This window comes from Talpa europaea (assembly GCF_964194135.1).
Source record: "Talpa europaea genome assembly, chromosome: 10".
Lineage (NCBI taxonomy): Eukaryota > Metazoa > Chordata > Mammalia > Eulipotyphla > Talpidae > Talpa > Talpa europaea.
The window spans coordinates 17,843,172-17,870,507 of NC_140077.1; the positions used below are offsets into that span (position 1 = coordinate 17,843,172).

General features: G+C 39.8%; 1 protein-coding gene across 1 annotated transcript in view; it reads left to right on the top strand.

Moving 5' to 3' along the window:
- The window catches only part of CFAP43 (cilia and flagella associated protein 43), a gene marked incomplete at both ends in the record, with an annotated part of 78,930 nt that overhangs the window by 18,742 nt on the left and 32,852 nt on the right, over positions 1-27,336 (top strand). Inside the window, 12 exons of the mRNA XM_084244558.1 lie at positions 181-248; positions 2,667-2,798; positions 6,010-6,126; positions 9,220-9,300; positions 11,251-11,399; positions 13,763-13,866; positions 17,389-17,529; positions 18,508-18,680; positions 19,778-19,927; positions 21,710-21,840; positions 23,145-23,355; positions 27,250-27,327. Coding sequence (XP_084100684.1) covers positions 181-248; positions 2,667-2,798; positions 6,010-6,126; positions 9,220-9,300; positions 11,251-11,399; positions 13,763-13,866; positions 17,389-17,529; positions 18,508-18,680; positions 19,778-19,927; positions 21,710-21,840; positions 23,145-23,355; positions 27,250-27,327 — 1,535 coding nt within the window. The remainder of the gene's footprint in view (positions 1-180; positions 249-2,666; positions 2,799-6,009; positions 6,127-9,219; positions 9,301-11,250; positions 11,400-13,762; positions 13,867-17,388; positions 17,530-18,507; positions 18,681-19,777; positions 19,928-21,709; positions 21,841-23,144; positions 23,356-27,249; positions 27,328-27,336) is intronic.

The following is a 27,336-nucleotide window of genomic DNA, read 5'->3' on the forward strand; positions in this document are numbered from 1 at the left end:
AAGCATCTTTTGTTATTCATTGTTTGGGAGACATCATAGTACACATTCTGATGAAAAGTTGATTTTTGGCAAGAAGGATTAGAAATGAATAGTCCTAGAAAAGCAAATGAGATGAGTTACTTTGTGTACTGCATTTTTAATCATGTGTCACCTGTTTTGTTTGTTTTCTTTTCCTTAAAGAGCAAATGAATCTTTTCAGTCCAGTCACCATGGTATATCAGAAGGGAGGCCTGATTGCTTCTGGAATTGTAATGTATTTTTTTCCTTCAAAATTAATGGCTTTCAAGAAAATTTACATTTTCTACTTGCTGCCATTTACTATTATGGGCCATAATTTGGGATGTCAGTTTCTATGAGATTATTATATAAAATTGTTTCTTTTTTGGATGCTATTATAAAACTTTTTATTAGGAAGAATTTCAAAGATCTACAAAAGTAGAGAGAACAGTACAGTGAACATACACCTATCCTACTGCAAATAAGCAAAACCAGAATTTTAAAAAATCCATTTACACTCCACTAAAAACAAATGAACAAACACACACCTGTCCCTCAGTTCCATGCCAGTCTGTACTTAATATATTAGGTCGTAAGACACAATTGGAACCTTTTGTCTAAGCTTCAACTCAGTCTCTTGTGCGCACCCATTTGACTTACAAGTTCATATTGTTATTATTCATAGTAGAGTGAGTAGTAATAGCCCTCATTTACTTGGTGCTTAAATTGTGTCAGGCACCATGCTAAGTGCCTTGCTTGTTTTGTCTTATGGTCCTCCCAACAACCCTATCAAGCAGGAACAATTGAAATCTTATTATACAGATGAAGGAACTAAGTCTTACAGAGCTCACCAGCCATTAAATGGAAGAGAAGGGGTTTGAATTCAGGTGTGGCAAACTCTAGTCTTTGCTCTCATTTTTTAGAGCACTCTGCCTCAGTAAGTATAAAAAAGGTTCATACCCATGTTCTTTTCTCCATGCTTTGTAATCAGTGCTCAGGTCTGGAGTTCACACACACTAAAATCTCAGGTCTACTGAGAACTCTCCTGAGGTCACCATTAGCCTTGTCTTTTTCATACCACAGATCATATCCCCTGGACACTGAGGACAGGTAGAAAATAACACCAGGATAAGAGTTGTAACTCCACTGATGAGGAGCAATCTGGGACTCTGAAACATACACTCAGTTTGTAACACCTCTGACACTGAATTGGACTTCCTTCTTATTTAGTCTGCATTTGTGGCCTTTTATGATGTGTGTCTTCCTCAAGGTTACCCACAGTATTTGTTTTAAACTATTTTAAAGGAGTGATAGGAGCATCTGCTCTGCTGAAAGATAGAGAATGATGGTGAGCTTGGAGAAACACCTGGATATTCACCCCCTCCCCCACCCTAGATCCCCAATGTCTGAACTCGGCCATCTCACAAATGCCAAACTATGGGTCTCTCTGGTGGCACAGGGGTTAAGTCACAGCACTAACAAGCTATCACCAGCCACTGCAGCATAAGTTCTATCCCTGGCCAGGAAGCTGACCCACATGGCGCAGCAGACTTCTCCTGTCTTGCTCACTGCTCCCCTCAGCAGTATATTTCAGTAGATCTGCCTGTTCTGCTCCCCATGCTATCTCTGGGGAATCCTCTTACCCCCACACCTCTGGCTTAGACCCCTGTTCTTATATGCATAAATAAATAAAAATAAATCTTAAAAAAACAACAAATAGGGCCTCCCCGGTGGCACAGCGGTTGAGCATTGGGTTGCGAGGCTGCCCACAGCCTCTGCAGTGCTGGTTCGGTTCCCGGCTACTCCCCCAGTCACCGGAGGAGGGTCCCACATGGTGCGCAGACCTCTCCTGCTGCCCGCTGCTCCCCTCAGCAGTGTACTTCGGTCCTTCTGCCTGCTCTGCTCCCAGCTCTGGCTCTGGTGAATTCTCTCACCCTCCCGCGTTTCTGACTGTACCCAGTGCTTGTCTAAATAAATAAAAAATATATATATATATTAAAAAAAAACAAATAATGGGGTCTAATCTAGAAATGCTGGTTGGATTTTCCCAAGCCCTCTTCACTTTTGTAAAAATAATTCAAATTCCTTTTAAGAGTAGCTAAATTAACTTAAATCTATTTATAATTGATCAATCAGCCATCTCTACTGAATACTTGTCATGTTTGAGATCTGTTTGAGGAACTGGAAAGGAGGCTACAGAGGAAATAAATAGCACACACCCTACCTTTGGGTCATTTAGGACGACAAGAAATGCATATAGTAATGATTAAAGGACAGACATTAAGACTAATGTCCCTTGAAGTAAGGAGACTGTTGTTTATAAGCCACAGGATAAGATGCCTCATTTGCCCCACCTACTACTGTGTAATGAAGAATGTGGTAGGTAGGTGGTGAAGAGGTTCAAAGAAAGGAGAGATCAGTAAAATTTTAAGTAATAGAAACATGTGCCACAAAAGAGATTGAAGTGAAATGTGGCTAGGGAATATGGTTAAAAGTTGCCAAATAAAAGAAGGAAACAGGGCATTCTAAATCCTGTAGACATGGATGCTGATTCCAAAAATAAACAGTACACAGTAACCAGTAAGTCTTTGCTTGTCTTATGGGGAAAGTATACTATGCATTGAGTGAGACTGATTTTCTGCATTAATTTCATTATTTTTGGTCAGTAGGATGGCATTGTGTATTCTTTTACTATGAAAGACACAAATTACAAAATGGAGGAATTTCTTGTGATTGAAGAGCCTGTGGAACATTTGATGTTTTCTCCCAGTTACAAAATGTTGCTGATTCAAACAGAAAAGGTATGTAGATGATGATTTTTTGATGCACAATTTTCATATATTATTATTGTCATTACAAGAGAGGAATGAAGGGCAGGGGACTCTGTGTAATGATACTCCATTAGTCAGTACTCCTTTGGTGCAAATGTCAGACTAACAGCTAACTTCTCTGTGGCAATAAAGAGTGGAATGATATCTTTCATGAAGGCATCATCAAATTATGGCTCTGTGGGTTAAAAATAGCCTGCTGCTTACCTTTGTCCATGAAGGTTTATTGGCACATAGTCATACCCATTCACTTATGTATTGTCAATGGCTGCTTTCACACTACAATGTGGAGTTAATTTGTGATGGAACCACCTGACCTATAAAGTCTAACATATTTACTATCTGTCCATTTTTTTTTTAAAAAGTGTGCTGACCACCCTGATATAATAAAATGAGGTAACCACCACATGAAATTCTATACCCAGCAAAAATACCTTCTCAGTACAGGGGTGAAAAATGGCATTTTTAGACACTCTAAAACTGAGAGTTATAGCAGTAAACCATCCCTGGTGAAAATTCTAAGGACTGTACTTCAGGCAGAAGGAAATGATCCCAGACGGAAGAACTGTGATGCAAGAGGAATGAAGAACAGCAGTAAATATATGGGGAAATGTAAATGAGCATAAAAAACAGCAGAACATAATGTGATGGTAGGTTTAAAAATAACACAGAATTAAAATCCCAGATAATAGCAGTGTATGTTTGAGAGAAAGGGTTAAGTGGAATAAAGCATTCCTAGTTTATTATATTTCCTCAGTTCATTATATATTTATTATATTTATATATTTATTATATAAATATATAAAAATACATATAAATTTATACTTATATATAAATATATATTTATTATATATTTATTATATTTCCTCAGAAGTCTTTCCTCTGAGGAAAATTATTTTTGCTGTTAATACATTAGATATTGTAACTTCTAAGGTAAACATTAAAAGAAATGTAACAGTAGGTGGAATTTCCAAATTATAGGAAGGAAAAGTGAAATGTTAAAAAAAAAACTAAGAAAAAGAGACCAAAAAACCCACAAAACAAGGGGAAAAATAGCATAAATTGAAATGTTATAATTAAACTCAAATATATTGCTAATTTCAATAAAAGTCAAATAGAACAAATGATCTGGTTAAAATGAAAAGCTTTACCATACTAGATTAAGGAAAAATAAAGAAAAGCAAAGTCCAACTACATACTGTTTATAAGCAGCACATCTAAAACATAAAGGTACAGTAATATTGAAAGTGAATAAATGGTAATAAAGTACATTAACATTGAAAGTAAATAAAAAGATTGAAAGTAAAAGCAAAGGTGGGAAAAAAGATCTATCATGTAGACATTAACCAAAAGAAAGCTTGTGGAGGTAACAGTCACATTAGACAAAGTAGACATTTAAACAAAAATGTTTCAGAAGGTTAAATTCACTAGTAATATAAAAATATTTAATATGTATATGTACTAAGTAAGAGCCTCAAAGTATATGAAGCAAAACATGATACAGTTACAAGGAAGGCACTATCATGATCTCAATGCGGGATTTTTATATACTTTTCTCAGTACATTGATAGAATAAACCATGTACCCTCAACAAAGCAACCAAACTGAGCAAAGTGTTTCTCTCTGCTACTCAGAGCCCTCCAGTGATTTCCTGTGTATAGTGAGAAAAAGCCAGGATAAAATCCTTGGGATGCTTTACAAGGTCCTTCATGACATGGACTCCAACCCCCACCCTGCCCTTCTCTGCACTACCCTGCTTCCTGTTCACCCTACTCTCACCATTATGCTGTTTATTTGAACATGCCATTTATGCTCCTTCCTCAGAATCTTTGCGCTGGCTGTTCCCTCTGTGTGGAATGCTCTTTCTGAAGAATCCATATGAATACTTTCCTACTTTCCTTCAAGACTTTTCTCTAAAGTCACCTTCTCTGTAAAGCCTTCTTGGACACTGTGTTTAACAGTTCCCCTCTCCTTTTGCCGAGTCCTCTTTCCCTGCTTTATTATTTTTCCCTTCTTACAATTACCCTTTTTTTTTTAAAGATTTTTTTATTTATTTATACAAGAACTGGGGTACAGGTCAGATCCGTGGGAGGATGAGAGGATTCACCAGAGACAGAGCAGGGAACAGAACAGGCAGAAAGACGAAATACACTGCTGAAGGGAGCAGCAGGTGCAACAGGAGAGGTCTGCAGCGCCCATGTGGGACCCTCGCCAGCCGGCAGGGATTGAACTGGTGATGCAGAGGCTGCGGACAGCTTCATAGCGCGGCACTCAACCACCTGCTCCACCTGGGGAGGCCCATTCTTACAATCACTTTTTTAAAACAATATATGTTATTCACATATCTTATTTTCTGAATTCTTCAATAGAACATAAGATGCATGAGAGCAGGGAATTTTTGTCTTGCCCTCTGATATATACCCAACATCCAGAGCAGTGTTTGAACTAATCAATATCTAATCATCATTTTTGGAGGAATAAATGAAAGGTATAATTGGGAAATATATTCCAAATTTTTGACTCTGCAGAGTTGTATTTTTTGGATACACAAGTACACAAGTACAAAATTATTCATGTTTGACTCAAGTAAACTTGAAAACTTGTGTTCAGTTGGAAGTAGTTCTTATTAAGTGATCATACTATATTACAGGTTACCTGGTGGAGATGTATAACTTACAAGATAGGTTGTTTTTGAGAGATAAATTTGGGGTCTGAGAATGATAAACAAAGTGACAACTAACTTCCACAAAGGTTACTTACAAGTTTTCATTAATGACCGACATGGTCTAGTATGTGATAGGAATTAGGTAATCTTAACAACTTTTCTAGGTTGGTTTTTTTTTAATTTTCCAAATTCTCTGCATAAGTACACATTTTTAAAATCAAGAAAAAGTATGTTGTGATGTTTTGTATCTTTGAAAAACAAATAACGGGAATTGGAGAAAAGAAGAAAGTCCTACTTACTGATTATTCAATGTTGAATGAATGGATAAATGAACCAATCAATAAACAACTTAAGATCTAGATTTTTAAGTTCCTTAAGGTCAGGGCCTTACTGAGTTGATCTCTAATTTCCCATTACCGATCCCCTCATACTGCCTTGTTCTCAGTAGGCATTTAGTAAATGTTTGTTGACCTGCAAACACAACAATTGCACGGTATTTTTTTTTCTTTATATTAACAGGGATCTGTTCATATCTACACTTTTGGTGAGGAGCCAACCTTTGAAAATGTCCTACAGGCTTGTGATGGAAAGTTTCAATCAATTGACTTCATCGCACCTGGAAATGTACACTTCTTGGTAAGGGATATGTTACTGTTTCACAGGGGATTTAAAGATGAGATTTTGTGGATTAAAGAACTAGACATAAGACCTGAAACCATAAAATATATAGAAGGAAATATAGGCGAAACACTACGTGATTTGCACATCAAAGACATCTTTACAGACACATCACCCAAAGCAGTGATAGTGAAGGCAAAGATAAACAGCTGGGACTATATCAAATTAAAGAGCTTTTGCACAGCAAAAGAGACAATAACAAAAACAAAGAGAAACCCCACCAACTGGGAGAACATTTTTGCACCCAACACTAATGATAAAGGACTGATCACAAAAATCTGCAAAGAGCTGATGAGACTCAACAACAACAAAGAAAATAATCCAGTCAAAAAATGGGCAGAAGAGCTTAAAAGAAACTTCTCTGAAGAGGAAATGCAAATGGCCAACAGGCATATGAAAAAATGTTCAACATCACTTGTCATCAGGGAAATGCAAATCAAAACTACCATGAGATACCATCTTACACCAGTGAGAATGGCACATATTAAAAAAACTAGCAACAACAAATGTTGGCGAGGGTGTGGAGAAAAAGGAACTCTTCTGCACTGTTGGTGGGAGTGCAAACTGGTCCAACCACTGTGGAAAGCTGTGTGGAGATTTCTGGACCTACTAAACATAGAGCTTCCATATGACCCAGCAATTCCACTCCTAGGTATTTACCCAAAGGACACAGAAACATCAATTCCAAAGAACACCTGCACCCCTATGTTTATAGCAGCACTGTTTACAATAGCTAAGCTTTGGAAACAACCCAAATGCCCAAAAATAGATGACTGGATCAAGAAGATGTGGTACATATATACCATGGAATATTACTCAGCATTCAAAAAAGATAAACACATGCAATTTGCTGCAACATGGATGGCGCTGGAAGGGATCATGCTCAGCGAAATAAGCCAAAAAGAAAAAGAAAAATACCGGATGGTCTCACTCATAGCAGGAATCTAGAAAACTTAAATAAGGGACCAGGAAAATGAATAACTATAAGAAAGTGAAAATCAAAATCAACAAAAAACTATGAACCAGAGACACTTTTACGGGAGCGGGGGCGGGAGGGGAGGTATTGGGGTCAGAATGGGGGGCTGCAATTGTATGGGGAATATAACAATAAAATTTATTAAAAAAAAAAAAAAAAAAAAAAAAAAATAAAGATGAGATTTTGGAAGTGCACGGGCAACTTCCATGTCTCCAGAGGCAGGTGTGGTAGAAACACCAACCACTGTCATCATCAACTCTACTGCCCAGTTAGGGTCACATTATGACTTTATAACATGAAGTGTCTGAAAATGACCAAAACAATGAAAATCAACAGCCTATTTATGCTTTCCATCATAGCGTTCCACATCAGGTCTTTAAATGCATTCACTGCGAATGAGTTGGAGTGTCCACACTCATTAAACTCTTAGTATTTGCTTCTTTTGGAGCAATGTGACCCCATTCAAGGCAAGTGCAATACTTGCCATGCACAAAACATCAATTCAGTTCACTCAGAAAAAAACCCCGCCCTCTGTATTTAGGGAAAAAACTTTGTTCTGGTGTTTTACTGTTTACCTTTTGTTGATCTCAAGAAACATGTTTCACTTTTCATATAATCCATTAAGGTTTGTTTGAGAATTCTAGCAAATAAAGAAGTCATAGATTATGGGATAGATACCACCTACGGGTTCTTACACTCTTGAGATGCTATTTATATGATTTTTCTTCAATGTGTTCTAAGGATTACATCTATTCTTATGGTTGTTTCAACTCAGAAAAAAAAAATTCCATACAAGATTTTCATGTTTAGGATTTAGATACTTGATCCACATTTTCTTGCTACCCACTCCCTAGTATCCAAGAAACAGAACTTAAATTGCATCACATTGGGATTTCTTTAAGATGATTGCAGTCTTGACCCTGTGAAAGAGTAAAAATTTTTAAAAATGAACAATAGGGGGCCTTCCCTGGTGGCGCAGGTGGTTGAGCGCCATGCTATGAAGCTGTCCACAGCCTCTGCAGCGCCAGCTCGGCCCCCGGCCGGGGGCCGGCCGGTGAGGGTCCCATATGGCGAGGCAGACCTCTCCTGTCTCACCCGCTGCTCCCCTCAGCAGTGTATTTTGGTCCATCTGCCTGTTTTGTTCCCTGCTCTGTCCCTGGTGAATCCTCTCACCCTCCCGCGCATCTGGCCTGTACCCCCGGTTCTTGTAGAAATAAATCTTTTTAAAAAAAAAAAGGACAATAGGAACATTGGATTTCTGGTCTGGCATGCAAGAAGCCTAACAATAAGAAAAATGCTTAACAGGGGCCTCCCTGGTGGTACAAGGGGTTAAGTCTCAGCACTATGAAGCTATCCACAGCCACTGCAGCATGAGTTCCATCCCTGGCCAGTGGAGTTAACCCACATGGTGCAGCAGACCTCTCCTGTCTTGCCCGATGCTCTCCTCAGCAGTGTATTTCAGCAGATCCACCTGTTCTGTTCCCTACTCTGTCTCTGGTGAATCCTCTTACCCCCACACCTCTGGCCTACATGCCAGTTCTTGTATGCATAAATAAAAAAAAAAATTTTAAAGTGAATCCTAATGTAAAATATGGACTTTAGTCAATAACAATATGCCAGTGCTATCTTATCAATTATAATGAACATACCACACTAATACAAGATGTCAATAATAGAGGAAATTGTGTATGTGTGTGGGATGGGAAGGGTACATGCAAGTCTGCACTTTCTGCTCAATTTTTCTATAATCCTAAAACTCCTTTAATTTAAAAACAGCAAGGTCTAGCTTCTTATATTTAGGCTTACTCACTAGGCAATAATCCCACTGATTTTCCAAGTAACTTTCATCTCTGAGAAAAAATTTCACTTTTCTAGTGCTATGTATTTATTATGTTATTTAAATTTTATTAAAGATGCTAATTGATATTTGTCCAAATTAGAAGTACTGAAGTTACAAACCACTTAAGTAAAATAAATTTTATACTAAAGCCTCAGAGTGACTTAGGGATAGAGGATTTGGCTCCACAGCAGAATACTGTTTTCCATTTAGAGCTTTATTTTTCTTTCTTTTACAGACACTCACAGAGTCAGGGGAAGTTTGTGTTTGGAATATAGAGGATGGTACCTGCATCAGCAGAATTTATCTGAATACTCCAGTAAGTATGCCTTATAAATGATTAAAATGAGAGCAGTGAATTGAGGGAGATCTGGCTTCAGCATTGTGGGTCAATCTGCTTATGATTTCCCACAGTGTAATGGTGTCCTCCAGTGAGGATAAACCACCACTCACAGCCCAGGCTGCACCACATGCCTGGTCTAGAATTCAACAAGGCTTGGTAAAATTAGCCATGAAAGTTCTTCAAATCTCTCCTCTTCCATCTGGCCAGGTAAAGGGCAGATTTCTGAAGTAAAATGTTAAGTTTATATCCCTCCTTAGCCTAAAGATCTAGGCAATCTGTTTTTACTAAGTGAAAGAAATCTGAAGAGAAATTGCACTTTTATGACAAAAGACAGAAAGCAAGAGCAAGGCTTGGGGTTCACTTTGTGAGCTGAGCTGGCGGTGGCCTGCGGGCCTGCCAGGCTCCTTCCCGGGGCTGCTTGGATCGATGTTAGCCTAAAGCAGCATGAGTCCCATCCCCGGCCAGCCAGGGAGCAACCCACATGGTGAAACAGACATCTCCTGTATATATATAAATAAATAAATACTAAAAAATAGATCCTTGGGGTAGAGCAAAGGGGTGGGGCTTTAAACATCTGTTTGTCTCTTGTATGTAACAGATAATGAGACTGGATCAATTTTAATATTTCTTCTTTTGGTTATTGTATTAGAAATGGATACAGGTTTCCCCCACTATCTGAAAGCATAGTGTTCCTATGAAAATTTTCACAAGCTGAAATGGTGTAAAGCAAAGAGGCAGTTACCACTCATTTATATGGAGACATTTTTGAGTGTCCCAGACCCCAAAAATAATCTACGAGGTTATGCAAAATATACCTAGACCATCAAGCGACATCAGCATGCAGTGGAAGTGGGAATAACAGGGTAGCTGCTCTGTCTGTGTGAAGCAGCCCCAGGAAGGAGCCTGGCAGGCCCAAAGGCCACCTCCAGCTGGGCTCACAAAGTGAACCCCAAGCCCTGTACTTGCTTTCTGTCTTTTGTCATAAAAGTGAAATTTCTCTTCCAATTTCTTTCACTTAGAAATTGAAATTTCACTTCCAATTTCTTTCACTTATCTCTTCAAAAGAGATAGCGTCGTAAACCCTTCATAAACATGAAGTGATGGTTCTTTTCTTAAGCCTCCCTCAGTCACACCATTGTCCCAGCACCATCATTATCCCTAGCAGATGAATACCGATTTAAAAAGATCACTCCCATTCTATGAAAATGCCCCAGAGATGATAGGAATGCATTTAATTGCTCTTATTGAGTTAATATTGGTTTACATCATTGTTTGCATTATATTACTGTGATTTTTTAAGCCACCAAATTTGTGGTGATTTGTTACAGCATCCACTAATCATATATACAGAGATTCCCATCAGTTCAGGGAAATTTATTGGTACCACAACTGAATATAGACAATAAAGTTTTATCTGAGAGTGTTGGACTATCTATTTAGCAAAAAGTTTTCTGTACAGTTAATGTAGACATGGTTGTACCTAGTCATAAGGAAAAATAACAGGTTGAATTACAATGGTAATTATTCAATTGAAGAGTAGTTTAATGTACTTAAATGTACTTTACTTTTTAATATATAGATTACATCATTGTTCATTTTTTCACAGTTTGACTTCTCTTCTAAGAATTTTCATTTTATTTTTCACTATTAAAAATGATGTCATTGCTTACAGACCAGGAACTGTTTTGTATTTTTATCATTCTAGTTATAGGATAAAAGAGTAAGATGTAGAGATTTCCTGTGACTGCTTATGCAATCGATTTGCTTGGGAACACTGAGTGTGTAAGTCGCCTACTGTTTATACAGCATTCCTCTCCTCACTCTTCGGACCTTGCGAGTAACTTGCAGAAGCCTCACATATAGTGGAGCAGCCTTCGCTTTTTCTGGCGCGGTGTCTTGACAGCTCTGGGGGTTTATTTCGAACAGGCTAACGTCCTCGCTTGCTCTCCCTCCTCGCTGTCTGCGGCCGTGGGGACCGAGGAGGGCTGTGTCTTCTTCCTTGACCTCCGGGACACCACGTCGCTCACGGTCGTTCACCAGGCCTTTCTCTCTGAGTCAGCTGTGCAGCACCTCCTGTGAGTACCGCCTGCTTCGTCAGGTCTGTCTGCTGAGAATTCCAGTGAAACCATAATTCCTTTTAAGCTTCACACGTTTTGCTTTGAAAACCTCTCCACTCAGTTCTACACCCAAAGAGTCCAGAGCAGTGTGCAGCGAAAAGTCTCCCGGCTGGGTCCCCACACACCCAGTTTTCCTGGCAGCCCAAGTCTTCTTTCCAAAGACACCTGATCCACAAACAAGTGAAGATCAGTACTCCTTTTTATTTACTAAGCCCTTGGATTGGCCAGGTACTTCTATGGCAGAGCTTTCTGACTGTCTCCATTTTACAGATGAGGAAGATGAAGCACAAAGAGTGTAAGTCACTGGCTTAATATTATACAGACAGCAAATGGCAAATAAAGGGATTTGAACCCAGGTAGTTGGGCTCCAGAGGCACCACCTTTGCTCCGAAAGAGTAACAAAGCAAACACAATGCCCGCACCTCATGTTCCTTTCACTGCATGGTCTGTTTTAGAGAATTTCTGTTGGCACTTAGAGACCTTCCTCATCCTTCCTTATAGCTGCACAGTATTCCATTTTATGAATACACCATCATTTTTTAAAGATTTATTTATTTATACAAGAAGTGGGGTACAGGCCAGAGGTGTAGGAGGGTGAGCGGATTCACCAGAGACAGAGAAGGGAGAAGAACAGGTAGACAGACCAAAAACACTGCTGAGGGACACAGCAGGCAAGACCAGAGAGGTCTGCCGTACCATGTGGATATCTCCTTGGCCAGCCGGAAATCGAAACACCATCGCTGCAGAGGCTGTGGACAGCTTCACAGCGCTGCGCTCAACCCGCTGCGCCACCCAGGAGGCCTTATATATCATCATTTTTTTAAAGACAGTATATTGATGGGCATTTAGATGATTTCAAATGTTTCAAGCAATACTTTTATTTATTTATTTATTAAAGATTTTTTTTATTATTTTTTATTAATTTATAAAAGCACTGGGTACAGTCAGAAGCACGGGAGGGTGAGAGAATTTACCAGAGCCAGAGTGGGGAGCAGAGCAGGCAGAAGGACCGAAGCACACTGCCAAGGGGAGCAGCGGGCAGCAGGAGAGGTCTGCACGCCATGTGGGACCCTCCTTCGGTGACCGGGGAGCAGCTGTGGATCGAACGGCACTGCAGAGGCTGCGGGCAGCTTCGCAACCCATCGCTCAACCACTGCGCCACCAGGGAGGCCCAAGCAATACTTTTAAGAAGTCAGCACAGAGACAATGGATTTGCATCTGTGTGAGAGCTGATCTTTGCTGTGCCCAGTTTTACAGCCTGCGGTGCTGTCACACATGGTAGCTTATTGAATGTGACCCTCACGCCACCTGTCAGAAAAGTATTATGCTTGTGTCTAGATGGCAAATGAGGGCATTCAAGTTCAGAGAAGATAGGAAGGGGGTTGCCCATGACAAGATGACCCAGCTGGTGCCTGAAGGGCTGGTCTCTGCAGAGTGTGCTGTTCCTGCTGATCTTGGGTGCCTCAGTGGGGAGAGATCTCTTAACCCCCCCATCCTTCACCACCACCATGTATACCCAGTTCCTATGTACTTTTTTTGGGGTGCCTCTTCTCAGATCCTTTTCTCCCTATCTAATTTACTTGCATTTTTTCATTTTTTCTAATTTGATGGAAGTGTAGAAACTTTCCAAAGGACTCTTTCTCCTCCTACCAGGTACTGAAGGGTACTGAAATGCCACTCCCATCACTCATTTGAGCACTGCTTATTTCCACTTGAAATATCAAGAAAATGCTCTGTTCATATTTCATCCTCTTATGATGAAATGGTCTTCGTCCTTTACTGAGTCTTCTTGGTTACGTGCTTACAAGGTTGTGGTTTGGAAGTGGTTTTATCCTATAATTTAGGCATTGTATTCATTTGGCTTTTAGAAGACTGAATAATATTAAAAATCATAACCAAGGGGCCTCCCCAGTGTCGCAGCGGTTGAGCGCTAGGTTGCGAAGCTGCCCGCAGCCTCTGCAGTGCCGGTTCGATCCCGGCAGCTCCCCGGCCACCGGAGGAGGGTCCCACATGGCACGCAGACCTCTCCTGCTGCCCGCTGCTCCCCTCAGCAGTGTACTTCGGTCCTTCTGCCTGCTCTGCTCCCTGCTCTGGCTCAGTGAATTCTCTCACCCTCCTGTGCTTCTGACTGTACCCAGTGCTTGTAAAAATAAATAAATAAATAAATAAATCTTTTTAAAAAATCATAACCAATAAAAATGAAAGGTTTTATATCTATGTACAAAATGTATCAATGTACAATGTATCTATGTGCTATCACTCAATAAATGTGTTCACTGAAACCAGTAAAATTTGATAATCAGATTTTTTTTCTTTTCTAGCTATGACCAACGAGGAATATATCTATTAGTTGGAACATCAGTAGGATATGTCTTTGTTATCAATGCCAACCCCTCAAGCTTATTTCAGATTCTTGGATTTATAGGTACTACACAGAATATTTGTTGATTTAAAATATTGGTCACTTTATTCCAAAGAATTTAAGATTATGAGACCAGGGCTAATGAGAAACAGATAGTTCTTTCATAATTTCTAAAAGAGCAACATATAAATAACTGTTAAGTTATTTAGGATAATTCCCAAGTCATAGAGGTTTTCTGGTACATCTGCTTGGTACATAGTTGATGCTAAATAAACTTTCTTTAATCAATTAAAGCATTAATTAATTAAATGGCTAAATGTTTCTAATGTTATTACAAAGGGACATTGATTTCGCTTATCCCTAAATTTAAAAAAATTTCTTATGTCTACTTAATAATAATATCTAAGGAAAGTTTTATTCCATGCATCTGTCATGTTTCTTCTTTAAACAAATGATATCCAGCTTTTTCATGGCACCCAAGTGAACCACAGATCTAGCAGGTGAGCTAGCACACCTATGATGAGGGCCAAGAACTAATACTTTTCTCTTTGCCTTTAAGTACCAGATAAATATTTTCCCCAAAATATATTTTTAAATCCACTGAGTTTTTAAAAATTAAGGAATGCCTACTCAGTATACAATGCTGAGCCCTGTGGGGTCATGGAAGGGTCATAGAGAACATTTGGTGGAAGCTGTATAGGCTCAGAGGAATACGCAATTACTTCTTCCAGGTTGAGGAAAAGGATGGAGGTGAAGGGAGGCACAAGCATAAGTGAAGGTTTAAAGTAGCAAAGGATGGGGTTCTCAGGATTCCAGCTCTATATAAATGTCTGAGCAAAGGCACCTGGAATAGTAGGAAGTCTGGTGTAATAGTTAAAGAGAAGAGTTTACTAGCTGGCGGTCTCAGCCATGAAGTCTGAAAAGAGACAAAGTACCTTTCCAAGACAAAATACCATTCCAAGGAATCTGAACTTAGTTCTGTGATTAATGAGGCATCAACAGAGGTTTTCAAAACAGGACTGGTATGGTTTTTAGAGGATGGCACCGTGTGAAGGATGAAGCAGAAAGGCAAGAGAATGGAATAGAATGATGACTTAATAAACTATTACAGTAGCCCAGGCAAGAGGCAATAGTAATCCCAACAAGAGCCAACCTTTCTCAAGTGATTGCTTATCCTGTGATAGCCAGTATTTTAAGCACTTGACATATGTTCATTCATTTAATTCTTACAGACAGCATTTATGAGATAGAAACTACTTTTGCCCTCATTTTATAGATGAAGCGATTGAGGCACAACCTTAAGTGTTTGTTCATGCAGCTAGGAGGTGGTGGAGCCAGGCCTCAGACTCAGGAAGTTTGATTTGAGAATTGGCGCTCTTTTCCACAATGTGCAAGCTCATGCAGCAGTCGTAGAAAGAGAAAGGCAGGCATAGCTATGAGTGGTAGAACTGATAGAACTTGATCTTCAATTATATGTGAAAGGGAGGAATTAGACTCTGAAAGTTCTAGCCTGAATTGTGGAAGTTTGCAATGTCATCGATTGTAGTAAGAACTCCAGGAAAAAGAAAGTTACAGTGGTTGAAGTGTAGGGGGAGCTGACAAGCTCTGTAGTCTTGAAGCCAATGAACTCTTTAGTCTGAGAATGTTTAGTATATGTGTGGAACTGGAGATTTGTAGTTCAAGGTTTAATGATAAAATTCTGATCTTGAAGTCATGGAAGTTGATAAAATGGCTTGAGATGATGGAGTAGAAGCAAACCCAATTGCTTAATGAGGTCAGATAACTGAAATATGTAAATTAGATGACATGGAATGTGCAGGAGCTGTGGTCAACCAGAGAGAGTAGATCCAAGTCTTGCCTAGAAATTCCATTTTTTTTAACATACCAGGTTGCTTAGTATGTGGGCTTGGCTCACACTTACACTGAAGCTGTGGACAGAGGAAGAATGGCAGTGAAGAAAACTGAGGATGGGCAGGGTGGTGAGAGACCTGTGCGTCAGTCTCTTGAAAGAAGCTTAAAGGAAGGCTGAATGGGGGTATAGACTGTGGCAGAAGTGTGAATAGGGTGAAGAGGGGGATGACGCCCTTATGCATCAGGGAGAGAAGAAGGTAGGGAAGAACTGGGGTCAGAAAATGAAGTCAGCCAGTAACAAGTCCTGTTGTGGTTTGCAGTGCAGAAAGGAAAGTTGGATGGTGACTGTGTTGGGGTCGTAGGCCTGAAGTAAAATCCTAATTTGAAGAACTCTTGAGGGTGGAGATGAAAGAAGAAAATAAAAAGTGTTCATTGATAACACATAGTTTAACAGGAGGATTGGAGGCATGGACTCAAGATCCCAGATAGAAAGGAGTTACATTTTGTTCCTACGAAAATGTCAGAAATGAAGAGGGAAGATAAGAAGAGAAAGAGTGAGAGATTTGGGGTAAGAAAGCTAAGGTCCAGTCTGTGTCAGAAGGACTCAGCCTCTCACCCAACCTCTGGGGAGGATTCTGCTATGGAGGGCCTGGGCAGTGGACACTTGAAGAAAAGTCCATGTGCAAGTAGGAGTGATAAATCTGGAAAGAACCCAAAGTATGGCACCTTGCAGAGGTAGAAGTCTCCCTGGATTTCAAGAGAAGCCAACTCATGAAGTCAGGGGTATCTGCTGGAGTGGACATTCATAGGGTCAGAACATGCAGTGGGTAGACATGAGTGGGTAGACAGCGCAGGCTCTGAGGCCTCCCCACCTGGGAATGAAGCTGTGCTAAACCCAGCATGGAACCCGGGTACCTAAGCAGGAGCATCCCCTATCTGTTCTTTAAAAATGGCCCCATCAGGGCCTCCCAGGTGGCGCAGCGGTTGAGCGATGGGTTGCGAAGCTGCCCGCAGCCTCTGCAGCGCCGGTTCTATCCCCAGCTGCTCCCTGGCCACTGGAGGAGGGTCCCACATGGCGCGCAGACCTCTCCTGCCGCCCGCTGCTCCCCTCAGCAGTGTGCTTTGGTCCTTCTGCCTGCTCTGCTCCCCACTCTGGCTCTGGTGAATTCTCTCACCCTCCCGCGCTTCTGACTATACCCAGTGCTTGTATGTAAAAATAAATAAATAAATAAATAAATAAATAAATAAATAAATAAATAAATAAATAAATCTTAAAAAAAATGGCCCCATCATTTATGTTTAAACATCACTTTATTTTATTTTAAAGATTTATTTCTTTATGCATAAAAGAGCTGGGGTACAGGCCAGAGGTGCGGGGGGTGAGAGGATTCACCAGAGACAGAGTGGGGAACAGAACAGGCAGACTGACTGAAGTACACTGCTAAGGGGAGCAGCGGGTGAGTCAGAAGAGGTCTGCTGCGCCATGTGGGTCACCTTACTGATGGGCCGCGGGATAGAACTCAGGCTGCGGAGGCTGCGGATTGCTTCATAGTGTGGTGCTTAACCCTTTGCGCCACCAGGGAGGCCCTAAACATCACTTTAGGTATGCAGTAAATAAATGTGGAAGTAAATATTTAGTACAGACAATTCTATAATGGGATGTTTTACTTGGGGAAATGAAAGATTCCTTTTACTTAGTAGTGATCACTTGTGGTGTGGATTGTTTGCTTTCAGAGGTGGGCAAAGACATTTTACAAATATCCACAGTGTCTCTTTTGGAAACAGACGTAGTAGAAGTGATGGTGCTTTACCCACTCCCAGACTCAGGAAAAAGCAGGGTGGTATTATTCACTCTGCCTAAAGTATTGTCACAAGGTAAGGAAAAAACATGCAACCAATTTTGTACTGGCCCAAAGTCACTGTTATGCTTTACTTTTTTTCTTTTGTGGTGATAGAACATTTTTCTCTTCACATGTGAAAATGTAAAATGGCAACCTTTTGTTATCTCACAAAGCGAGACTGATGGCTGCTAAACAATGTGAAATATGGCTCATAAGAGTCATATTCACATTCACTTTTGTCAAATTGACTTGTCATTTCACAATGTCTCTAATTTTTGTAGCTTATATATACATAGTTACATTAAGCAGGTTATTGTGCAATTATTTCACTGATAACATTATACAGAAAACTTTCTGGAGTAAGAGATCTGATAAAATAGACATTCTTTGTTTCAGATCATGAATTTGTCTGGGTAGCTATCTTGCAAATATATAGTAGTGGAGTATAAAAAAGCTGAAAACCTCACAGTACTTTTATTTTTTTTCTTAAGATTTATTTATGCATGCAGGAGTTGGGGTATAGGCTAGAGGTGAAAGGATTCACCAGAGACAGAGTGGGAAGCAGAACAAGCGGACTGACTGAAATACACTGCTGAGGGGAGCAGCAGGCAAGACAGGAAAGGTCTGGTTCGTCATCTGGGTTAGCTCTCTGGCCAGAAATTGAACTCAGGCTGCAGTGGCTGCCAATAGCTTCATAGTGCTGAGACTTAACCCCTTGCACCACCAGGGAGGCCCCTACTTTTATGTTTTAATTAAGAATCTCTAGGCAACCATGAGTTTCTTTAATGATATGCCTCTACTTAATTGATGATACACCTATTGGTCATTGAATACTCAAATCTTTCTAATGGAGCCAAGATATTTTTTAAAATTCTTTTTATCACTTAGTAGCCTCGAATTATTGAGCATTTAAATTTTTTATTTTGCAACTTTCCATAGTTGTTCATAATTTTTTAAAACATAAAATCGATCTATGGTGCAAGTGATGTCTCTTCTTCCCCAAATCTGATAGTTCCTCTACGCTTTACTAATGAAAGAGGGAGGCTGAAAGATGAATTAATCCGTACACTCCTGTATGAGATACAGCACCCCCTGTCCTCGGCAGTGCTGGACTTCCACAGTCACCAAATATATGGCTTCTGCAGTCAGGTGCCGTACATCTGCAGCTATTGTCTTCCCGAAAAGGTATGCCAAAACTTAAGAGTGTCATCATTTATCTTAGCAATCAAATTGATTCACAGTATTATTAGACATGATCCATGCATTAACATTACAGTCCAGTTAACAAACGGCTTTGTAACAATAACATAATTTCTTTGAAGTAGATATATGTCGGCATGATTTGGCAATCCATCATAAAACACGTTTGAGTAACTTCACACGTTACACACATCACACTTGTCAGATAAACATGCAGATGACACAGTATTGGGTTAGTACTTTTAACAAACAACCTAGTGTTAGAACATCTATCCCCCAAGTGTCAGATTGATGATTTTCAGTGGAACTTTGCACCAAGCCCAAGTAAAATGGCACAAAATAGTTAAACTCTGTTTCCTGCAACCTTTTATCTCTTTCTCTTCAAATTTCTCCCGTACTGTGTCACTCCTCTACACACACCAGATTATCTTCTATCTGTCCTCTCTAACCCTTCAGTCCAAGCCCTTCTCTTCCAGAGTAGCCAGTGTCACGAGATACATAAATTCCGAGAAGGAAGAAATAAATGGTTTATGGCAAGGAGGGTTCCAGAAAAGCAACTTGGGAAAAGTAATATTTGAACTGGACTTGGAATAGTAGTTCAGATTTAGATGTGGAGAAAGATTGAGTGCAATTGCGAGGTGGGTGAGGGTGCTGAGGTAGGGAAGGGACAAGATTGGTGGGGATGGGTTTAGGAAGGACATTACACACAAAAATCGTGGCATGTACAGAGGCTCAGAGGTGGGAACTACATGAGATAATTGGAGGGGGGAGGGGTACGTTAACTCATTTCTTTTCATTGAGCATGGGGATCTATGAAATGATTAGTAAAGAATGAGGATTATTAGTGTAGGCTGAGATCTTTAATGGTACTTAGCATAAAGAAGACTTTTCTTAGTTGGTCAAAACAAATATATTTGTAAGCAAAGAAGAAAACAGTGGTACAAATATAGGGGCCCACTTATATCACATATTAATTTATTTCCAGTGACAGCAATTGTGGGTATGAATCTGCACAACTGCAGATCCTAAGATGCCGCTTCCCTGGTCTCTGCTATCACGTGGTCATTTTGTTTGATTGGCAGGAACATAGAGATGTTTACGTTCTTAAGCCGTGCCAAAAAGTGCAAAGCAGACATTATGGACCCGGAATGCTCTCCCTGTCTCCGCATGGATTGTGGCTCATAACAATAGCTAAATGTGGAATTATGTGTATCCGAGATATTCATACTTTGGTAAATTCCTTTAAAAAAAAAACCATGAGATTTATATCTTGATGTCATAGAAAGGAACAAAAGCCTTTAGGAAAGGAATTGGAATTCTTTTTAGGTAAATTGACTCATAACTTACATACCACTGATGGTATTACTGACTTTAATATTTCAGGGTTGTTTTTATGACTGAGTGTCTCAGAGAGGAAATGCTGACCAGTACAGTGAGAGCTGCAAATAAAGAGCACAGGGCAGGTACACTGCAGGTGTGCTGCAGCCCAGCTCAATCACCGCTTAGTGAGATGGAAAACTCACTGAACCTCACTGAGCTTCAGATGCTCATCTGTAATATTAATGAAGACTCTTATTCTCACTCTGTGGGTTTCTGGTGAGAACCAGGGAGAGGTTGTAGCAAAACTGCTCTGGAAACAGTGAACTGTTGTGCAAACCTAGGGAGGTTTGCTGCTGTCTTTATATAATTTAACTTGTTTTGTGATTCTTACCCAGGTTTCCAGCCCCACACATCAAACATGAAAAACACATACATAACCCAGGTAGATGGGGCTGTGGTTACGCCCATATGGCTCTCCTTGCTCACCTATGCACCTAAGCATATCTGGAGTCCCTCAGAGCTTATTTTTTAGACAATTTGCAAATTCTGCTACCCCATTGCTTATTCAAATGGTTTTTAATATATGCTACAATTGATAGTTGCACAGCATGTGGCAAGATGTCAAAATTGTTCTGAATGGTTCTATGCAAAGCACCGTGTATGTGAGTCTATTCATGGCAGCGCTGTTTGTAAAACCAACCTGATGTCCATCAGCAGAGAATAGGATAAATAAGTAATGGTACATAAAGAGTAACTAAGTAAATGTGGAATATTAGATGCAGGAGAGAAGGGTGTGGCCCTTACTGAGGGTTCACATTCTGTAAAATATGGACTATTAATTATAAAATGAGGAGATATTTTTGCAACAGTAGGAGAAAAATCTAAGATATATTGTTAAGGGGGGAAAGAAAGGTGCATAATAAATGTATTACGCTACATTTTGTAGAAAGTTATATAAAAATTTATATGCATAGCAAAGCCTCTGAGAGGCTATTTAAGGTACTAATTCATTGCCTTTGGGAGGTGACAATGAATAGGGACAAGAAGGGGATGTCATTGAATACTATACAAATTTTGAATTTTGAGACCTATCCAAAAGGCAATTTTTTTAAGGCATCATAATTGAGGACCAGTGTGACACAAAAATCCTAGGTTTTAGTCAATGAGCATAAATGTTGCCCTGCATACCAGATCAGTGATGTGCCTTGTTTGGGTTCTCACTGAAGTAGTTTAAGTGGCACCCCCCATACAGGGCATGTTGCCCTCCATTCTTCCCAGTGCCCGTCACCCTCTCATCACATTCTGTGCTTCACTCATAAATGGAAACTGCCCCATGCTTGAAGGTCCCTGAATTTGTCATCTCTGCTTGTTCAAGGTCCCTCCCCTAACTTCATAGCCTTTATAAAATCATTCACTTCTCTGTATCTGATTTTCCTATTATTACTTGGTGATAATGCTCGCTCTTCTTCTATCCTACACAACTGGGATAAAGCCCAATATTGGTGAACATATTTTGAATTAGCGATCTTTAGTGCTATGTGTTACCAAGAGGCTACTTCCATTCTAACTAAAATGCTGCTAGCAAATAGAAAAAGCTTTTTCCCTAAGCAAAAGTACATGTAGGCCCCATAGACTTCTACCATGTGGTAGAACTGCATTTGTAACTTCTGTGCTTTATTCCTAAAACTATTGAGGAAACATTTGTTCGGTATCGGAGTCATTCTCACCAGGGGCATGGGATTCAGTCGATGAGAATTTCAACAGATGGACAAAACATTCTGGTGAATGGGAAAAATGATGGCACCCTTGTTTTCCTAAGATGGAGGTATGTACAGGGCACAGTAAGTGGCTCACATGATGTGGCGTTTTATGGTAAAATGAATAATAAAACATGTCCATTCTCAGTGACACTTGAAAATGTTAAAGTTGTAGAAATTTTATATCATAACAATTTTAGGAGTCACCTATTTCAGAGGTTCATTTGAAGACTGCATCATCTTACATATAGGACCTTAAATAAAATATTAACTTATGTCTCACTGGATAGGTCCTAACCTGTCCTTTATAGCAAGTGAATACACAGCATCTTGGGCAACAACAAATAAGTGCTGGTGCCTACTTTCAGAAATAAGGACATTTTCACCCATTGATGGTTAACCACCTGGACTTATGACTCAAAACAGAGTTAAGTTTGCAACCTTGGTCAAAGGCACATGACAACACTTCTAAATGATCTGTCAATATCACTCATGATGGGGTCTGTTAGAAACAACAGCATAGGCAAGGATGTGAATAATATTCCATTATAGACACACACACACACACTATTCACATCCTTGCCAACACTTGTTACATAAATACATATTTAATTATAAACATAGAAAATTTCCCATTATATATAAATAATGAAATATTATTCATCTGCAAAAAACAAATAATGAAATCTTACATTTGTGACAATGTGGATGGAACGCAAAGGCATCAGTGAAATAAGTCAGACAGAAAAAAAGCAAACATCATATGAGCTCTCTTCTAGGTAGAATCTAACAAAAGTAAATAAAATTAAGCTCATGGATACAGAGAATAGATTAGTAGTTGCCAGAGGCAGAGGATGGTGGGTAGGAGAGAATGGTGAAATGGATCAAAAGGTAAAACACACACACACACACACACACACACAGTATTTTATCAATAAAGATGGTTATTCTTCACAACTGTAAAATAGACGTGTGCATGGTCTTGCCTTTCTCTGCTCCTAATCAAGGGTACTACGACTGGGAAAACCCAGGTGGCCGATTGTATTCTCACTGGAGAAATTTTCAGTAAATCAGCTTTCTAGTTTAACAGGAAAGGAAAAAGGTCTAACGTAAAAGGAAAATAAAATGTTATTATATGTGTTGCATACGCATCAATGTATATATAAATGATCTAACCTGTTTAAAGGAAAACAAGCAAAAACTCTGTAGCCACAGACCAATTTAAAAAATAAACCATGGCTATGGGTTGAAAGTCCCTTTCTGCACAAGTTCAATGGATTCTTCAGGTTCCTTCCTAAGGGGATATTGTTTTTTTTTTTAATTATGGTTTTGTGTCCCATGTGTTCTCTTTCTTTCTTTTGTATTAACACAGGAGGTTTGGAGGAATCTTAGCCAATGAAATTCTTGAATATTCCCAACAACTTTTAACTTTTCTGAGGGACAACATGGATGAGGAGAATGATTGTTTAAGTAACACACAAAAAGAAAACTTGGATTTGGGATCAGAATCTGAACACACAGTTGAGTTCCAGTATAGTTTCTCTCCTCTCTCTCTCTCTCTCTCTCTCTCTCTCTCTCTCTCTCTCTCTCTTTCTCTCTCTCTCAACTCAGACACTTTTTGGCTTGTGATTTTCTTTAGCACATAGTTAATAATATTCCTCTTTATCTGGGGATCCCATAATTTTCAAAAGGAGCATGAACTACATCTGAGGCAAAATATCCTATTTTTCTCAAAGCATCACAAATATTAAACTCAAATCTTTTCAAACTGTAGTACAAGATCTAGACCTGCTTAAAAAAAATCTTACCATCAATACAAGGATTGGGAAAACCAGACTCTCTACTTTTAAATGACATGCATTATTAAAATGTCTGGTCAGAGAACAACATTCATTTATTTAACAAATATTTATCAAGCTCCTATAAAGTGCTAGACTGCAGGGGGGAATGGATATGTGCATGAAAAAAACAGAAAAATTGCCTGCCTCTGGAGTAAGCAGGGGGAGAAAAATAAATAAATAAAATAGTAATAAGACCTATTCAGCAAATAAAAATGGGCTGGTGTAACAGTGTTGGGCTGGAATAGCCTCTTCAAGGAGATAATTTTCAAGCTGAGATCAGAGTTAAAAAGTACATGCCAGGGCCTCCCTGGTGGCGCAGGCGGTTGAGCGCAGTGCTGTGAAGCTGTCCACAGCCTCTGCAGTGCCGGTTTGATCCCCGCCGGCCTCGGAGCAACCCACATGGCGAGCAGACTTCTCCCCACTGCTCCCCTCAGCAGTGTATTTCGTCAATCTACCTGTTCTGTTCCCCACTCTGTCTCTGGTGAATCCTCTCACCCTCCCACATATCTGGCCTGTACCCCAGCTCCTGTATAAATAAAAATCTTAGAAAAAAATTTTTTTTTAAAAAAGTACATGCCAACATGCAAAGGTAGGGTGTGGGGCTCACAAAGAGTAGTCAGGGCAGAAGAGAAAGAGCTTGGCACATTTGAGGACCAAAAAAAGTCCTGTGCAGTTGAAGCAAGCAAAGGAGAAAGGAAATGAGGTCCTTGCTTTGGGAAAATACCAGGTAACAAAGGACTTTTGTATACCAGGTAGAGTTTGGATATTATTTTACATGTAGTGAGAACTTGTTAATGTGTTCTGAGCAGAAGACTAGCAAGGTCTTGTTTATAGCTCTGAAATGATGACTTGCCACTCTGTGGAGAATATTTCCTGTAAAGAACAAGATGGAAGCAGGGAGGTGAGTAAAGAGGCCAAGATGAAGACTCAGGTAACAGAGGTGGAAGAGTGTTGTGGAGAGGAAGAGAAGTGGTAGGTTTCAGAGGTACAGTGGACAGAACTTGCTGAAAGTTCGGACATGGGGAGTGAGAAAGTATGCAAAGATGACACCTAGATTTTCACTTGAACAAATATGTTTGAGATGGTACCCTTCAAAACTGGGGAACTTCAGGGAAGGAAGCCACTGCGCTGGGAAAGACAGGAATCTAAAGTCAGTTTTACCCATGCTGGACTTGAGAAACCTGTTAGGCATCCAACTGTAGATACCAAGTAGGCCACTGGATCTATGAACCTTGAGTTCAGGGGAGAGGCCAGGACTGGAGAAAGGGTTTATGGCTGGAATTTATTATTTTTTTTATTTTTTTTTTATAATAAATTTTGTTATATTCCCCATACAATTGCAGCCCCCCCATTCTGACCCCAATCCCTCCCCTCCCGCCCCCGCCCCCCTATAAAATAGGCAATACCATCATGGAAGAGTGAATGTTGAGAAACAGGAGGAGACCAGGACACAGAGCAAGTTCTAGAGATCCAGTAGAGTTCAGGAACACAAAGGAAACTGACAAGGGGCAGCCACTGAGGGTGCAGGAGAACCAGCAAAAGTCCCAAATTCTTTTGAGACATTTTGCTGCAAAGAGGAGTACAGGGAGAGGATGTGATTGGGGGGAATGTGGTGGTCAATGAATGGTGGCTCTTGTAGGACAGGAAGCACAAGAGTAGGTTTGGGAAGGACTCACACTGTTGGGAAAGAGCCAGCAGAAGGGGTAAATGGATGGTGCAGAAGGTGATGGGATTAAGTGTAAGAACCTCAAGAAGAAGAAAAAGATTAAAATTGTAAGCACGAATGGTATGGCAGACCCTAGTAGACAGGTACGTTTGATCTACAGTAAGGAAGAAAAGGCAGAAAGTGACTTGGTGAATGCATGACCTGTGTGATCATTTCTGCTCTCTCAGTGAAAAGTGATTCATAAAAGGACAGACTGATAGCAATTAAATTAATAAAACATTACATCTTGGTAAGCAACATCACTTTATAAAAGGAATGCAATAAGTGCAAAGAGATTCAAAGCAATCATATAAAGTAGGGTGAATGGAGGAGAACTGGATGGAATTTAAATTTAAGAAATGTCTGTCTGTCTCTTCTCAGGTACAAAAGGAGAGAAGGATAAGCACTGACTCATCACAAGATGAATCATCCCAAGTTGTTGATGTGGAGACACTTCCCTGGATATGCCAAAAAAGCCAAGAGGTATTTATAAAACATGGTACAGATTTGAAACAAAATTTTATAGGTGTTCCAAATAGATTTGTTTCCTATGGAAACTCATTAAAGAACAAGACACTACTCTTCCAGAGCATGACATTATGCAAGTGTGAAGTTACTTTCCAACAACAAAGTAGTCGATTAAGAAGAAATAGTACAAGGCCTCCCCAGTGGCGCAGCGGTTGAGCGCTGGTTGCGAAGCTGCCCACAGCCTCTGCAGCACCGGTTCGATCCCCAACTGCTCCCCGGCCACCAGAGGAGGGTCCTGCATGGCGCGCAGACCTCTCCTGCCGCCCGTTGCTCCCCTCAGCAGTGTACTTCGGTCCTTCTGCCTGCTCTGCTCCCTGCTCTGGCTCTTGTGAATTCTCTTACCCTCCCACGCTTCTGACTGTACCCAGTGTTTGTATAAATAAATAAATCTTTAATAAAAAAAAGAAAGAAAAGTAATCTGCACATTAAAAAAAAAAGAAATAGTACATATATATATATGATGGAATACTACTCAGCTATAAAAAAGATGAAATCTTGCCTTTGGCAAAACATAGATGGAACTGGAGGGGATTATGCTGAGCGAAATAAATTAGAAGAAGAAAAATACCAGATGATTTAACTCACGTGGAATACAGAGAAAAAAAACAAAGGAGTTGACAAAATTAAACCAAAACAAACCCTGTAGAACTGGTGCTAGTAGAGGGGGAGAGATGTAGGTAGAAACAAAGGGGAAGGAGACCCAATGATGTATAGTAAAAGTATAAGGGTGCTTTGGTGGTGGGTGTGGTATGGTGATATAACATCTGTCACCTATTCCCCTAAAATCATATACAAGCTATTATAAACCACTGTTACTTCAATAATAATGTGGACTATACTTAGGCTAATATGACACCCAACATTAATATCCAATAAATCAAAGCAAAGAATGAGCTATGATGTCTCCTGTTTGAGTAAGTTGGGGGGATGCTGCAAGGTTGGCTTGAAGTACAAAGGTGGACCAGGAACAGAATGCACATTGTGGCTTCAGATATGCAGGAAGGTGACTTAGGTGGCAACACATGTCCGGGTTTAGCCTCTTTTTCTAGTCTCATTCAAGTTGCAAATAAGAGAGCCACATTGGTTTTCCTTGGTCAACTGTTCTCTACTTTTTCACTAAATTATTTTCTTTGCATTGGTCTTATAATGACATAAGTCCCAAGCTGCTTCAGTGGCCACTTTACATAGTAGTAGTTAGACATAACCAAGGTGTTTCAGTGCTGTTAATTCATGTATACTTCATGTTATTAATCTTTGAAGTTTGTTTATTTTTGATTCCAGAAAAGTTCTATGTTTTATGTATGTACATACATACATATGTAACTAAAGATGTATGTATATCTATCTATGAATTATCATCTCATTTCTCTTGTTCTTTTAAGTAATATTCGTGTTCTATTTAGGCCATCAAAAAAGAGATCGAAAAGTTTTCCAGTAAAAGGAAAGAGATAAAAAGAGGAATCAAAACACTTGTTAAAACTGTAAGTATA